Source organism: Astatotilapia calliptera, chromosome 19 (genome assembly GCF_900246225.1).
Source record: "Astatotilapia calliptera chromosome 19, fAstCal1.2, whole genome shotgun sequence".
Lineage (NCBI taxonomy): Eukaryota > Metazoa > Chordata > Actinopteri > Cichliformes > Cichlidae > Astatotilapia > Astatotilapia calliptera.
The window spans coordinates 16,329,696-16,343,489 of NC_039320.1; the positions used below are offsets into that span (position 1 = coordinate 16,329,696).

The window sequence follows — 13,794 nt, forward strand, 5'->3', positions numbered from 1 at the left end:
GTTACACACAAGTTAATAGCAACATCAGAGACAGTATTTACAGACCATGTATATAGAGACAGGGACAAAAAAAACAGCGATCGCATCACAAATATGACTTTTATTGCCTGAATTTTAAGACTTTTTGCTTGAACATTTGGAAACTTCACTTTCTTACAATTTAATACCTTAAAAACAAAAATGAAAAATGAGTAAGTACATTACTCTTTTAGCAAAATGCAACAGCAAAACTCATTTAATACATATTAGTGAATAAATTAAGCAATGCTTCCCATTTTCTTCATGGTTATTAAAGCTTTGTGCACAGGAGTCTCCATAAGTAAGGTGCAGTTTTTCTTCCACTGTGGAGAATCGGGAAGCTGTTTGTCTGCAACAAACAAAAGGAAATCAACATTAAACAACATTACCAAATTTAAGTTTTATGGGTGTCTTTAACAACAACATCACATGTTTGTAAACAGACTTTCTACATCTATTAAATGGACAAAAGTATCGGGTCGCATTACAGCAAAAGTCTGCTCAGCCACTGAAACAGTCCTGTCACTTCATGAACCGTTTGTGGCTGACCTCTTGTGGCTCCTGAACACTTCCACTTTTAATATACTTGAAGCTGATGGTTGAATATCTAGGATTTCACAAGCTTCCTTTTTGCAATTCAGTGACCGCTTTACAATGACCATTACTTCCACAAATGTTCGTAAAAGCATGTTGCATCATACGCCTGTGGGAATGGGACTGAGTTTGCATTTAAAACAAAAATGAATGTGAAACTCCTACCTTCACTTTCCAGATGGACTCGTGTGGGGAGACATCTGGTGTGGTCCGTGTAGTCCAGTGTGCAGAGCACAGCTGTCTTTTCTCTCGGCACAGTGAATAACAGCACCAGTAGTGAACATAAAACATTACTCTCCATCACCTCAACAGACTTATGTTTCTCCTATAAACAAAAAGCAAAACAGGGTCAATTTGATATTGTTTTAAAACAAATAGCAATGAATACAAAACGGTTTTGTGCTTTAAAGGCCATAAATAGTTTGTGCTTAACATTAATGGGTTCTTGGCTTTCAAAATTTACGAATGGAACAAAACTCCACGGTTTCTACTGTTCACCAACAAAACTACAGGTTTCATAAAAAGAACTGTGCAACTGTTTAGGGTACTTTTGATTGTTATATTCTTATTCATAATTTAATCAAAGTGTAAATTAATTCTGTAGTAGAACAAGCCCAAACGTCCAGCCAGAGATATGTTTAAAAAAAAAAAAATCTTCAGCCACCTAAACATGGAGTCCTGCAACAGATGGCTTTGCCCTCCCAGAATGCTGACATGATGGAGTCAACATCAGCTACTGAGGGATATGGTGAAATATAATTTAAAAAAGTGAAATCTGGCACCTTAACAAGCTTCAGCTGCTGCTTGCGACCAGCAAAGGCGTTGAGATGTTTGCTGAGGGTGTCCAGAAACACCCTCAGGTCTGTCTGCATGTTGTTCTGCTCAGCAAGGTTGTTTAGGGGAATAAAGGGAGGGATGTTGTGGCGACTAATCTTTACAGTTGGCTTCAGATCAATCTCCAGGTTAAAGGTGTCTAAGAAGACGTCCTCATAGGCCGTTGCGATAGATACGCACGCTCCTTTCCCCTTGCGAGTCTTTATGATGTCATACCCACCTGATGATATCAGCAAATAAAACAGAGCAGGAAAAAAGAGAGGATTAAAACAGACCAATAAAGATCTGAAATATGAGACACACTGGAAAAAGTCAGTGAAAACATCTCCAGGTGACACTGAACCAGAGGAAATAATACTGCAGTTAGGCTGATACCAATGAGGTGATGAGCATGTAGAAGATCTTTCAGCTGAGTGTGTCTGGCCATGAGCCGCAAAAGTTTTGAGTTCTCCGACTCTTCCTCCATGTTCTCCTCTTCTTCATCTGCACACTGTTTGTCCATAGCCAACCTCAGTTTCTGGAGGTCCTGTAACAGGGAAGTGCAACCAGCATGTGAAAGTGATGTAACGTTTCAGACCCAGTTCAAATGTGAGCATCATATTAACATGAAATCAGTTGGTTTATCACTGCTTTCTCACACCTAAGTAAACAATCAGGATCGGAATCCCAATCAAAAATACTATTATATGCCTGTCAAACAGTGGTTCATCTCTCGAGTTGTGTACCTTCTTTATGCTTGAATGATTTATAGATCGGTGTTAAATGGCTTAACAAAGAAATACAATATTCTTCTGAAAATGGTCAGGTAAGGATGAGTACTCTACTGTAGTATATAAGTAAAACACTAACATAAACTACTATATCTTGATAAATATTTCAATGTAATCGTACTATAAACTGTATATTTTATGAATATAAATACGGCTTATAATTTTATAAATTTATCACGTGTTTTGCGTAAATATTTGTCCGCTAAGTTAGCTTCTACCATCATGAGCCCCCAAACCTGGTGCGTCTGTATCTGTGCCTTCAGCTGCTCTCTCTGGGTCTTCAGTGCTTCAACTTTAGCCTTCAGCTCCATCACACGACTGTGCTGCTGAAGCTGAGTTTTACGACTCCTGGCTTTAACTTCCAGCAGACTCAGGTGACTCAAAACACCTGAGGATAAAGCACACATTTACTAACTTCTAAAGGACACAAACGAATGTTTTACTGTTGGGCTAATAGACATTAGCTCATAGCATTAGCAGGCTAACGAACTTTGCATCACAACAATGTTCTTTATAAGCTAGCTTGCGGTGTCGCTAAGCTAGTTAAAAGCTCTCGCTCCGAGGTACCTTTCGCAGGTGCTCCCTCCATGTTTCCCGAGTCTTTTTCTTTATTTTTCTGTACGTACTTGATCCGATGTAAACATCCACTCCTCTTGCAAGTTTTTGATTTTGGCGGCTGTTGCGTCACCACACCGCCCACTTCTCCAACCCCGGAAGAAAATTAAAAACAGTTTGCGATCACATGGAGCAATGGAGCGACAGATTAGCATGGTAAGTGTGTTCAAGTCCTTTTTTCAACATAGCATAAGTTTAAACACACAAGACACACGTTTATTTGAAAATACAACCCTTGATTTTCATAAAGTCGTGATTTCATTCATGGAAATACCTTCCTCATCAAGCTTTAACTAACGCAGTGCTCTTGAACGTCTCAGTGAAAGGCATGGTGACGGTTACACTCACCCGGATACCCACAGTGCTGCCCTGTAAAGGTAACCCTGCTCAATGCTGTTGTACCATTTCTGTCTCCGCTAGCACACTGTTTCCTCTCACACACCATGCTGTCTTGATTAGGGCCATTTCCTTCATACCCAGTCAAGTTATGCAGATAACGTTACAGACGGTCACGGGACAGTTATTTATAACTAAAATATCAAAGCTACAGCAACAGTGTCTCCAAGTCAAATTAAAGTCACTTTTAAAATCCTGCATCATGCTTTGCTATAGTACAACGAGGCTTTTGTGACCTTGTATTTTGTGCACCTCCTTTGTGGGGTTTGAGGCAAAATGATCAATTAATTGATCAGCAGAGATTTTTACAGTATATTAATACCTAATCTGGCTCCCGGCCAGATGAAAGGATTTCAACCTTCAGTCTGTTTTAATGTGGAAGGAAATCAAAACAAGATACATGAGGATGCCACCCTGGACTCTTGAGTGACACCTATTTGTAATGCAAAAAACCCCAAAATGTTTTGAAAACAATCTTCTAGGTAATTTTTCTTGATGTAGTTAAGCAGTCAATTTAAAAATACTGCAATTTATAGTACATTCCACTGAAATATTTTTTATTGGCTGTATATTCTGATAGGAAAACACGTTTTAAAATGACCTTTTAACCCCTCTTCGCCACAGCTGGAAGCGCTTGTTTAAACGTTTGATGTCATTGACCTTGAAAACTCACAGTGACTGGTTCCTGCTGTAGCTCAGGAGCAAGGAACCTCCCCCTTTCCAAAACAGCTGACATTATTTTTGGATCAGCACAAGCAGGGAAAAGTTGACATAGTGAGAGGTTACGTGACTTCAGTTTGTCTGCTTTACATTGCACAGATTGGTGATATTCTCATGTAGCAGTGGTGCTTTGATGCAAGCATTACAGTTTAGTGACAGCAGACTCAGTGCTGAATCTGTTTGTCTGAGCAGGAGCACAAATGTCTAAGAAAAGCACAAGGAAATCAGCTGTGTGCAGATGTGTTTCTTCTCCAACTTTTGCAAAGTTGTTGTTGTTTTTTTAAATTTTATAAGCAGAAAAGGGCTGAATAGAATAATATTACATAATATAAATAATAACTCTGGATATCTGAGCAGATCACCTCACATGCAAATGATAAATAGACAGGTTCTTAAATAGCACTTTTCTAATCTGAGCACTCACTCATTCACACCCTTTCATACAAGCACTTTTTAATGCTTAAATGCTTTCTGTCTGACATTTATACTCGAATGGATGTATCAGAGAGCAACTTGAGTTTAGTATCTTGCCCAGGATTCAAAGCACCAACCTTTAACAGCCAGCCCACATGCATATTTATTCAGCTTTTTTTGTTTCCTTCAAGGTTTTTGGACTGTTATGACTGATGGGTGTGAACAAGGACGTTTCCTATTTTTCTGACCGTGTGTGTGAAGAAGCACACAATCTTCTCAAACTGCAGCCAGGAGACAATCAAGATGGACCCGTCCGACCAGAAGTTCTTCACGGTTATAGACTATGTGATATTTGCCGTCTTACTCGCTGCCTCTATGGGCATCGGGCTGTACTACGCTCTGTCTGGTGGGCGTCAGCGCACGACTCAAGAGTTCTTAATGGCAGACAGAAGCATGGGCTGCCTCCCCGTTTCCCTCTCGCTCATTGCCTCGTTCCAGTCGGCCGTGGCTATCATTGGCGTACCAGCAGAGATCTACACGCACGGCACTCAGTACTGGTTCATCGGCTGCGCCTACATCCTGGGCCTCTTCATTCCAGCTCACATTTTCATTCCAGTGTTTTACAGACTGCGCGTCTCAAGCGCTTACCAGGTTTGCCGAAGCATTTTCATTTTTCACCAGTACTCATTTAAAGCAAGCTTATCTTTAGATTTCTTATGCTGCTTTGTTTCACAGTATCTTGAGCTGCGCTTCAGCAAAGCAGTACGCATATGTGGAACTTTCACCTTCATCTTTCAAATGGTGAGTGCAGCACTGCAGTGCAATAACACAGGATGTGCTGATGCAAGGTTTTTTCCCAATATTTGATATTCAAATACCACAGCTACAAATATAACATAACTGCTGTCTTTCTCACAGGAGTAAAATATAAATAACCTCCCTTGTGTAACCTATTAAGAATTTTTTTTAAATGTAACATAACATTTTATAATAATCGGATTCTGTAGGGATGGTGCCAAAAAATAAGTTTAGGCTTACAGTTTTTTTTTTTAAAAAATTTTTTAAATTTACAACTGGTAAAAATAAAGACAGAATAAGTGTAAATGACAGGGTTAGAGAAGGTGGACAAGTTTAATGGAGCTGGAGATGGTAGAGTTGAAGATGTTAATATTTTCACTGAGAGGGGCCAAAATTGGCAAGATTAGAAATAACTACATCAGAGGGACAGGTTAGATTGAGCAGTTTGGAGACAAAGTTAAGATAAGGCTGAGATGGTTTGGACGTGTGCAGAGAAACGATATATGCTGGACAAAAGATGTTGATGGTGGAGCTGCCAGGCAGGAAGAAAGGAGGAAGACCACAGAAAAGATTATGGATGTACTGAAGGAGGACATACACAGGGTTGGTGTGACAGAGGAGGATGTTAGAGAAAGTGTGAGATGGAGGCAGATGATCCACTGTGGCGACCTTTAAAGAGAGCAGGCAGGAGAAGAGGAAGACTGATACCCAGTAGCTATGTCATGTTGTACCAGCTCTAGTTTTATTTTAAGCAGATATAATAAAGCGGTGTAAATATTCTTTTTTTTTTACTCTCAGCTATAAGGATAATAAACTTAATGTCACTTTGCACATTTAGTGGACCGCTTTAGTGCATTCAATAATATAAAGGCCTTAAAGTTCAAAGGTTTTTCTATGAAGCTGACATTTTCTTTTTGCCCGACTGCAGGTTATCTATATGGGAGTTTGTGTGTATACTCCTGCCTTTGCACTAAATGCAGGTAAGAAGAGGTCATTTATTTATTTATTTATTTATTTATTTTTTACTTTCTCATTGAACTTAACTAAATAATTCTTGTAGTTCAGTGGGTTGCTCTCTGTCTCTGTTTTTGCAGTCACTGGGTTTGAACTATGGGGAACAGTGCTGGCCACTGGACTCGTGTGCACATTGTACACAACACTGGTGAGTTACATCACAGGCTCAGTTTGAATCAGCCATCTACAAGGGCTTTGAATAAATTGAGAGTGATTTTATTGAGCTTAACCTGATAGGAATGACTTGCTCTTCTGTCAACACTGCCTTTGCTACTCTATAAAAATAACTTGCAAGAACTGACAAAAAACCTGCAAAAAATACCCATAAATATTTTTTAGTAGGGTCTTTATTTTTGAGTAGCAGTTGAATACTTCTTGATTCACATATGTAGCCTTTTAATGCTTTCGGTGCCTTTTTGTCTCAGGGTGGTTTGAAGGCCGTCATCTGGACAGACGTCTTTCAGACTGTTGTGATGTTTGCAGGGCAGCTGGCTGTCATTGTGGTGGGAGTGCAGAAGACTGGAGGAGTGGCTGATGTTTGGAGGAAAGTCTGGGAGGGAAACCGCATCTCTGGCCTCGAGTGCGTTTGAAGTTTGCTTAATGGAAACGACTCTATATGAATATGTGAAATATGCAGGCAAGGGGCATGATATTTGATACTGAAAGCTTTCTGGGGTGTACAACACTGAGCACACATTAGTTGCATGCAGATGAAGATGGGGGGGGGAGAAATAAAATACATGGCATATATATCCAGATGATAGTCAAATACATCGCACACTCCAATAAAGCTGTCATTATTTTTCGTACCGGCAACCACACGAAACTTCCTTCTTTCTAACAGTCTTTCAAACAGCTGCAGAATTAAAGCACTCTGAAATCTAATGCTTTGTTTTGTTGTAGCTCGTACATTTAAAAACCACAGTGCGGTTTTTCTGGTGAGAAATTAGGTTTGCATTTGGTTATTAAAATTTACCATGCATTTGATTTCATAAGATATAGTCTTTAAACCGCATCTCTCTCTCTCTTTCTCTCGCCTGTGATACAGTCTAAACCCAGATCCGACAGAGAGACACACCTTCTGGACTCTTGGGGTCGGTGGGGTCTTCCTCATGCTGTCCCTGTATGGTGTGAACCAGGCTCAGGTCCAAAGATACCTCAGCTCACGCACAGAGAAAGAGGCTGTCAGGTAAGCAGTGGCTTTGATATTAAAGCAAAGATTCTTGTGAATTCATACTGATAATATGTTCTACAGTTATTCATGACACAACAGAGATGGAAGGAGACGGTAGATGAGCCTCTCAATATTTTATTTCAAGCTAGCTTGTATGTATTCATGTGCTTTATTAAATCCCGTGGCTGTTAGATTAGCTATATGTGTTAGCCACTCTGCTCTGCAAGTTTAAAGGAGAGTGCTCCAAAAAAACATGAAAAAAACATCTGCAAAAAGGATGAGTGAAATAAAAAGAAAATGACAAGAAGCTGACTTCAAAGTTAGCACCTTATTATGTTCCCAACCTCCTGCAGGTCTTGCTACATGGTTTTTCCCTCCCTGCAGCTGGCTCTGGCTCTAAGTTGTGTGATGGGGCTGGTCATGTTTGCACGTTACTGTGGAGAGGACCACTCTGACAAGCTGGCCAGTTCTTCACGGGATGCAGTGAGTTGCACTGTGCTGTGTAATGTTTTTAGTGTTCCCATCCATCCATCCATCCATCCATCCAGGATGAATATTGCATAACTGTCATACTCTTCTCTGGAGTAAACAAAATCTGAAGTGAAATATGAAGGATGATCAAAAATATTCGTGCCGAATTAAACAAAGTACCCCTGAGAGCACAAAAAAACCCAGCATTGGTATTTGCATATTTTATAGTGATACCTTTCATTACATTCGACTCATGTCTCTCTAGTGTGTTTTGGACATCAGAGATGATACAATATGTGTTTTGTTCCTGGCAAATTGTACATTTATGCAAATCGAACTGAAGGTACCAGGAAGATATGTTTATAGTTTGTTTCCCACAGATGGTGATATATTTTGTGATGGATATGCTGCACGGTCTGCCTGGGCTGCCTGGACTCTTCATTGCTTGTTTATTCAGTGCAGCCCTCAGGTACGGGACTTTCCACAGTTTCTGCAGAGACAGAATAATTTTTACTACCAATCCTCTTTCCACAGTATTTCATCCCTCAGCTTTAGGCTTGTCATGATACCTGCATTATCTACTCATCGTCACGTATGGACACATTTTCAATAATTGTCCATGACCCCAACGTTGCATGATGTTTACATGCATCTTTGTTAAAATAGGAAACATTTTAACTCACATTTCCAAAAGGAAAACAGGTTTTTCACTCTCATTAAAAGTGAAGAGACAAAAAAAAAAAATTTTTTTTTGCTGTAATTTGTGGCTGTGCTGATCTTTGTGATGCAGTTTCACTGTCAGTGGGGCACAGGTACTGCTCCTACACACACACAGAGTGAACCTGAGGGGTGTACTACGAACCAAGATTAATGGATTAGTGTGCTATGCTGAGTCTAAAGTCATACATTACAGTGTGAATAACCTGCTGCATTTGTAGGCTATTTGTCATGAAGAATACCATAAAGGTGGCCCTCTTTTCAGGTTAGATCACCATAGCAACTTCTGCTGAACAGCTAACCTGGGCTGGAACAGGTTATGTTCACAATTGGAAGTGACTCATTTTCACTATTTCTATTATTTACAGAATCTTTAAGTGTTGTATAGATTCACTGCTTAAGGAACCAGTTTTACCTGTAGAGATGTAGCTTAGTAACGCCACCAGTTTAAGCCCAGCTATAAAGTTACAGCAGCACAAACCGTTGCTATAATTTTACAGCTGCTAGTCTCATTGCCACTGGAATTTACATTTATGAAGTTGGTGATACAGAAAATATGTAAATGTTTGTGTTTCATTTGTAGGTCATTTTATCTACAGATGTGACTTTTAGTGACTTTTACTTTGATCTTGTGACAAACTCTCCTGGTGTCCATTTTACTGACTCAGAACTGAACACACTGCATAATTTTGATCTTTTAAATGCAAGTTTGAAAGTTTCAGAGCTCTAACGCGCAGATGTCACATATTTGTGTCTATCTCTGATAGGAATTGTAGGTTTTCTCAAGCGAGTAAACATAAAGAGAACCTGACTGTTTATGTGGAGCTTGCTTTATAGCTCTGTTGTGGAGTTGAAACACTGTTCCATTCTCTTTATCTCTTGAAGATAATTAATAGGAGAATTTCCTCAAATTTGTTACCAAAGTTCACCTGGACTCAAAGATAAGACTTGGTACAGACCTATAATACAAGGTGGTAACTGCGGTTGTTTATCTTTTACATCAACTCTTATTGCTGTAATGATTTAGTAACTAGAATCCAAGCGGTGAAACATGCCTTTAATTTGCATTTTAAAGTTACACGCCCTTTTTCCCTTTTCTTGTTTAGCACCATATCGTCGGCCTTCAACTCATTAGCTACTGTAACAATGGAAGACCTCATCAAACCGCAATATCCTGCCATGACTGAGGCGAGAGCAACCCTGCTGTCCAAAGTTTTAGGTCTGCTCTCTGAAGCTTTAAATGTTGCAATTTGTGAATTAAAGCAGTGAATTGAAAATGATGCTTTGACCCTAAAGTTTATACTTGTGTCTCCTTAATAAGCTATGTCCTATGGACTGCTCTGCCTGGCCATGGCATATCTCACTCACCTCATGGGTGATTCGGTTTTACAGGTAAGCTCGCACCGGTTATAACTTTATAATCAACATACTTCTATGTTTGGACCGATTGTTTATCATATTTAACGTTAGGTGGCTTTGAAAATCTTCGGCATGGTTGGTGGTCCTATTCTTGGTCTGTTTTGTCTCGGGATGTTCTTCCCGTGGGCCAACTCCATCGTAAGTTGACTTCTAACGTAAATTCACAATAATGCTGTTTATTTATTTATTTATTAACTTATTTTGGTAATTGTTTCCAGGGAGCTCTGGTAGGTCTGTGTGCAGGACTGGTTGTGGCTTTCTGGCTCGGCATTGGAAGCATCCTCAATCGTAGCACAAGACCACTACCACTCGAATGCGGCACCAATGCGACTATTGCTATTCAGACAGCGTTCAACAATACCACTCTGAGGTACAGATCACTCCGGCTGCACACTGTGACCTCTCCTCATTGATCATCTCCTTAAGCATCTCTTTGTTCTTCAGCCAACCGTCTGGACTCAAGAGATTTTACTCCCTGTCCTACATGTGGTACAGTGGCTTTAACTGCACTACAGTCATTTTAATAGGCCTGATTATCAGCTTTCTCACAGGTAGGTGAGTTCTTATGCATATCTTTATTGTCCATAACTTTTCTTTATAAAATTTTTATTAGAAATTCTTAATTATGTTTCTTAGGCCCAACAAAGGAAGAAGATGTGATGCCAGGAACACTCTATCCCCTGTTAGGAAAACTTTTTTGTTTTCTACCTGAACACCTGAAGAAGAAGCTCTGCTGTGTGACTCCACTGGGACAAACGGTGAGTGAAAGGATCGATTTAATAGCAAAGAACCTTGCAACATTTATATATGATGTATTTGCAGTAGAATAATAGTAAAGCATTAAGTAAAGATGGTGGTACAACCGTGTAACCCCGGTGAGACAGAGATGATGTTTTGAAATGTTTACTAGAATTTGGAAGCGCGGGACTTTTTTCAAGAGCCTCTTTTCAGGATCATGATTTGCAGGCGGCTAAAGTGGGATTTGGCAGCTTGGGCGTAGTGGTGCAGCATGGGAAACTAAATCACTTTAAATAAATCAGAATAATTTGTTTTGCTCTTTCTGCCCTTTTTAGCCAACCGAATTCTGCATGATATTAGTAACTGTTACACAAGCTTTATAACTAATTTCCAACACCTAAACCTTTCCAATAAGAAAGGTACAATTCAGTGAATCTAATCAGCATCGTCACTTTGAATATACATTCGTGTCAGCTACCTAGATGTAAACAGTCCAGCACTGTAAACTTTAACACATTACTCCAAACTAACCAGTTTAGCCTGTCCTAAATTTCCTGATATTTTCATCCAGTCTTTGTATAACACAGAATTAGTGTACTTCAGTTCATTGTGCAAGAAATTGTAATTCAGCAACACATCATTTATTTATAAATATCTGACTCAAATTTTTTTAAAGTTAATTACAACATTATATATATACACTTTAAAATTCCAAGCATGTAAATTTCACTTTCTAAGCAGTGCTCGCCTTTGAAAATAATCATCCTTCCTTTCTTGTCCTGTCTTTCTTGCATCTTTTTCCATCTCTGATAGTGCCACATATTAACATTTTATTCTAACCCTGTAAAATACAGAAAGTGTCCACATACAAACTTCACATCTGCATCATGAACCCATTGCAGAGTTGAAAGCGAAAAAGGATGAGTTTGCAGTGCTTGCAGGCCATGGATGTAATTATTTTCTTATTATTGAGCAAATATCTATATGCCGTCACTAGAAGCAATGCCAGGCTGCAGTACATGAAAAATTAACTCATCCAGTAGTGATATGTATGAACCTGTGGATTAGATTTATTTATTAACTGACTGCTAATCACCAGGATTAACACTGCAAATTGCAGATTGTTCAGTCGTGCAAATTTAAAAGTAATTTTTATTGAGCTGACCTGACAGGTTGATGAAGGCTATTGCAAAATGTAGGTGCTACAACCTGAAAAGCCTCTGGTTTTAAAGTAAGAATTGGAACAGTTAGACTAATCAGATAATCAGAGAGACTCTAATGAAGAATATTTCAGTCTTGTGTAAGGAATCCTCATATCAGTCAGGGCTATGAGAGAAACTCATAGTTCTTTTTAGACTAAAACTGAAAGAGGTGCATTCACCTATTTCCAAGGACTTAAAGGATTCAGGACTGGGTGACTTCCTTCATCTTTATTATAAGTAATTTATCCTAACTGATTCGTCAAAGGTTGTATTCTTGCAGGAGTAAAAATCTGGTCTCAGAGACATTTTTTTATTATGTTGGAGATGGTGGGAGGGATTATCTGTAAACATCTTCAGGCACCACTGAATATAATGCTGCTTCCCCTTTTTTTTCCTCAAAATTAGACTAAATATTATGTATGCTTGCTTGCATTTCGTTCGTATTTACTCTGCATCATTTGGAGTCAAAATTCAGAAGTTGGCAGCAGTCAGTCATTCTAACAGTTTATGGAAATGTGTAGCACAAAATACAGCAGTAGCAGTATGTGAAGCATCCCTGGTTTGATCCCCTTTGGGGCTTTATCAGAAAGGATCTCTGGCATAAAATACCAAATTGAACATGTAAAGCTACCTTCTGTGGAGACCCCTTGTGAATAAGAGAGTGTCTACCAGTAGCATTTAGCATAATGTCAGCATGCTAACTAACATGGTTTTTATAATCAAAATGATCACTGTTAAATATTTGCTGCTTTTTCACAGGTATGAATATTTGATAAAATCAGTTTCCTTATGTGTGTTTTTATCTTTTTAAATTAAAAAAATATCTACATATAGCTTGCAGCACCGCAGAGGCAACCTTCACAACACAAAGAAGGTAATGGACTGGCATTCCCACAAGAAGATAGATCATCACTGGAAGAGAGGGAAAATTTTCTTCCCGAGACTTTCGTAGAGTATGAAACCGCAGTGTGACGTCGACGTCTGTCACAAGAGGCTCTATTCAGCTCCCTCTAAAAATTTACATGTAGAAGTTGTGAATATCGTCCACATTAGATTGATGCCTGCAGCATTCAAAGCTACAAATTTTTCAACATTTAACATCAGAATTTTTTGTTTGTTTGCTTTTCTATTTATGTCAAAAGACTCAGCTGAACCTGTCAGTGTCTGAGTCAGTTATGTCTTACTTACATACTCTACTCTACTCAGCTTTATGTGAATGCAGCTGACAAATTGACCTTGTACTAGGCCCTGAGGCAGCTCCTCGGTTAAACATCCGTTTTAGCTTTTCTTCCATTAAGCAGGTTTATTCGGATTGAGGGCCCCTCGCAAACAGCAGAGCCAAAGCTGAGTCCCTGAGATGATTATCTTAGGAATATCCACTCTCACCTTGACATAAATGAGCAAAGACTATAGAGGCAACTTTCACACCTAAACTTTGCACATATGCCAACCTCATTATATTTTGGCCATGTTAAATTTGAGCATCTCCTATTGAAACAGTATAAAAAACTGCAGCAAGTAGGGTGAAGAATAACAGACTCACTTCAGATTGTTAGCTGCTTTCTGGAAGGTTTTTCCTGAGTACATGTTAAAAAGCTGAACTATGCTGATATATGTCAAAATTGATACGTTGGGAGCTTGACATAAGAGGAAAAGAAGTAAACATATTTTATGGTGATATTTTCTTTGTACTTGATGACTGTTTAGCATTACTGTGGCTGTTTTAAAAATGGTCCTGTGAAAAGATACAGCCTTGTCTGTTAAGAATGTTTGATTATTACTTGACCGAAAAAGTACAAAACTTTCTAAAGAGAATTAAAGATTTTATAGTTACGTTGTTGTCTTTTGTGTTGTTTTCATTAGTTTTTGTAGTTTTATGTTTTGACTTTTTTATTCATTT

At 38.9% G+C, this 13,794-nt stretch overlaps 2 protein-coding genes across 6 annotated transcripts; one reads left to right on the forward strand and one right to left on the reverse strand.

Moving 5' to 3' along the window:
* Positions 1 to 80: 80 nt before the first annotated feature.
* cenpo (centromere protein O) lies at positions 81 to 3,370 on the reverse strand. 4 transcript variants are annotated; one of them, XM_026152104.1, is made up of 7 exons: positions 3,180 to 3,370; positions 2,784 to 2,915; positions 2,453 to 2,604; positions 1,822 to 1,972; positions 1,395 to 1,666; positions 778 to 937; positions 81 to 367 (listed from the first exon to the last, which is right to left on the reverse strand). In XM_026152104.1, the coding sequence occupies exons 1-7, from the start codon at positions 3,274 to 3,276 to the stop codon at positions 258 to 260; spliced, it is 1,074 nt and encodes a 357-aa protein (XP_026007889.1). In that variant the 5' UTR covers positions 3,277 to 3,370; the 3' UTR covers positions 81 to 257. The 4 variants fall into 4 exon arrangements, with proteins under 4 accessions (XP_026007889.1, XP_026007890.1, XP_026007892.1 ...); XM_026152105.1 differs by having other exon boundaries at positions 2,784 to 2,918; positions 3,234 to 3,369; XM_026152107.1 differs by lacking the exon at positions 3,180 to 3,370 and adding an exon at positions 3,106 to 3,172.
* On the forward strand, positions 2,925 to 13,727 carry slc5a6b (solute carrier family 5 member 6). 2 transcript variants are annotated; one of them, XM_026152099.1, is made up of 17 exons: positions 2,925 to 2,987; positions 3,152 to 3,208; positions 4,553 to 5,012; positions 5,097 to 5,162; positions 6,088 to 6,139; positions 6,254 to 6,321; positions 6,599 to 6,753; positions 7,222 to 7,362; positions 7,701 to 7,830; positions 8,199 to 8,287; positions 9,642 to 9,754; positions 9,857 to 9,927; positions 10,006 to 10,092; positions 10,173 to 10,324; positions 10,399 to 10,505; positions 10,591 to 10,712; positions 12,729 to 13,727. In XM_026152099.1, the coding sequence occupies exons 3-17, from the start codon at positions 4,665 to 4,667 to the stop codon at positions 12,864 to 12,866; spliced, it is 1,839 nt and encodes a 612-aa protein (XP_026007884.1). In that variant the 5' UTR covers positions 2,925 to 2,987; positions 3,152 to 3,208; positions 4,553 to 4,664; the 3' UTR covers positions 12,867 to 13,727. The 2 variants fall into 2 exon arrangements, with proteins under 2 accessions (XP_026007884.1, XP_026007885.1); XM_026152100.1 differs by having other exon boundaries at positions 10,399 to 10,509; positions 12,729 to 12,791.
* Positions 13,728 to 13,794: the final 67 nt, after the last annotated feature.

Excerpts from the sequence above, each read along its gene's own strand:
- cenpo (XM_026152104.1), bottom strand. The coding sequence starts at position 3,276 with ATGGTGTGTGAGAGGAAACAGTGTGCTAGCGGAGACAGAAATGGTACA. Across the intron at positions 2,605-2,783 it reads GGAGGGAGCACCTGCGAAAG|GTGTTTTGAGTCACCTGAGT; the intron begins GTACCTCGGAGC and ends CTTTATCCTCAG. Across the intron at positions 938-1,394 it reads AGCAGCTGAAGCTTGTTAAG|GAGAAACATAAGTCTGTTGA; the intron begins GTGCCAGATTTC and ends TTTTGTTTATAG.
- slc5a6b (XM_026152099.1), top strand. The coding sequence starts at position 4,665 with ATGGACCCGTCCGACCAGAAGTTCTTCACGGTTATAGACTATGTGATA. Across the intron at positions 5,163-6,087 it reads TCACCTTCATCTTTCAAATG|GTTATCTATATGGGAGTTTG; the intron begins GTGAGTGCAGCA and ends GCCCGACTGCAG. Across the intron at positions 6,140-6,253 it reads TGCCTTTGCACTAAATGCAG|TCACTGGGTTTGAACTATGG; the intron begins GTAAGAAGAGGT and ends CTGTTTTTGCAG.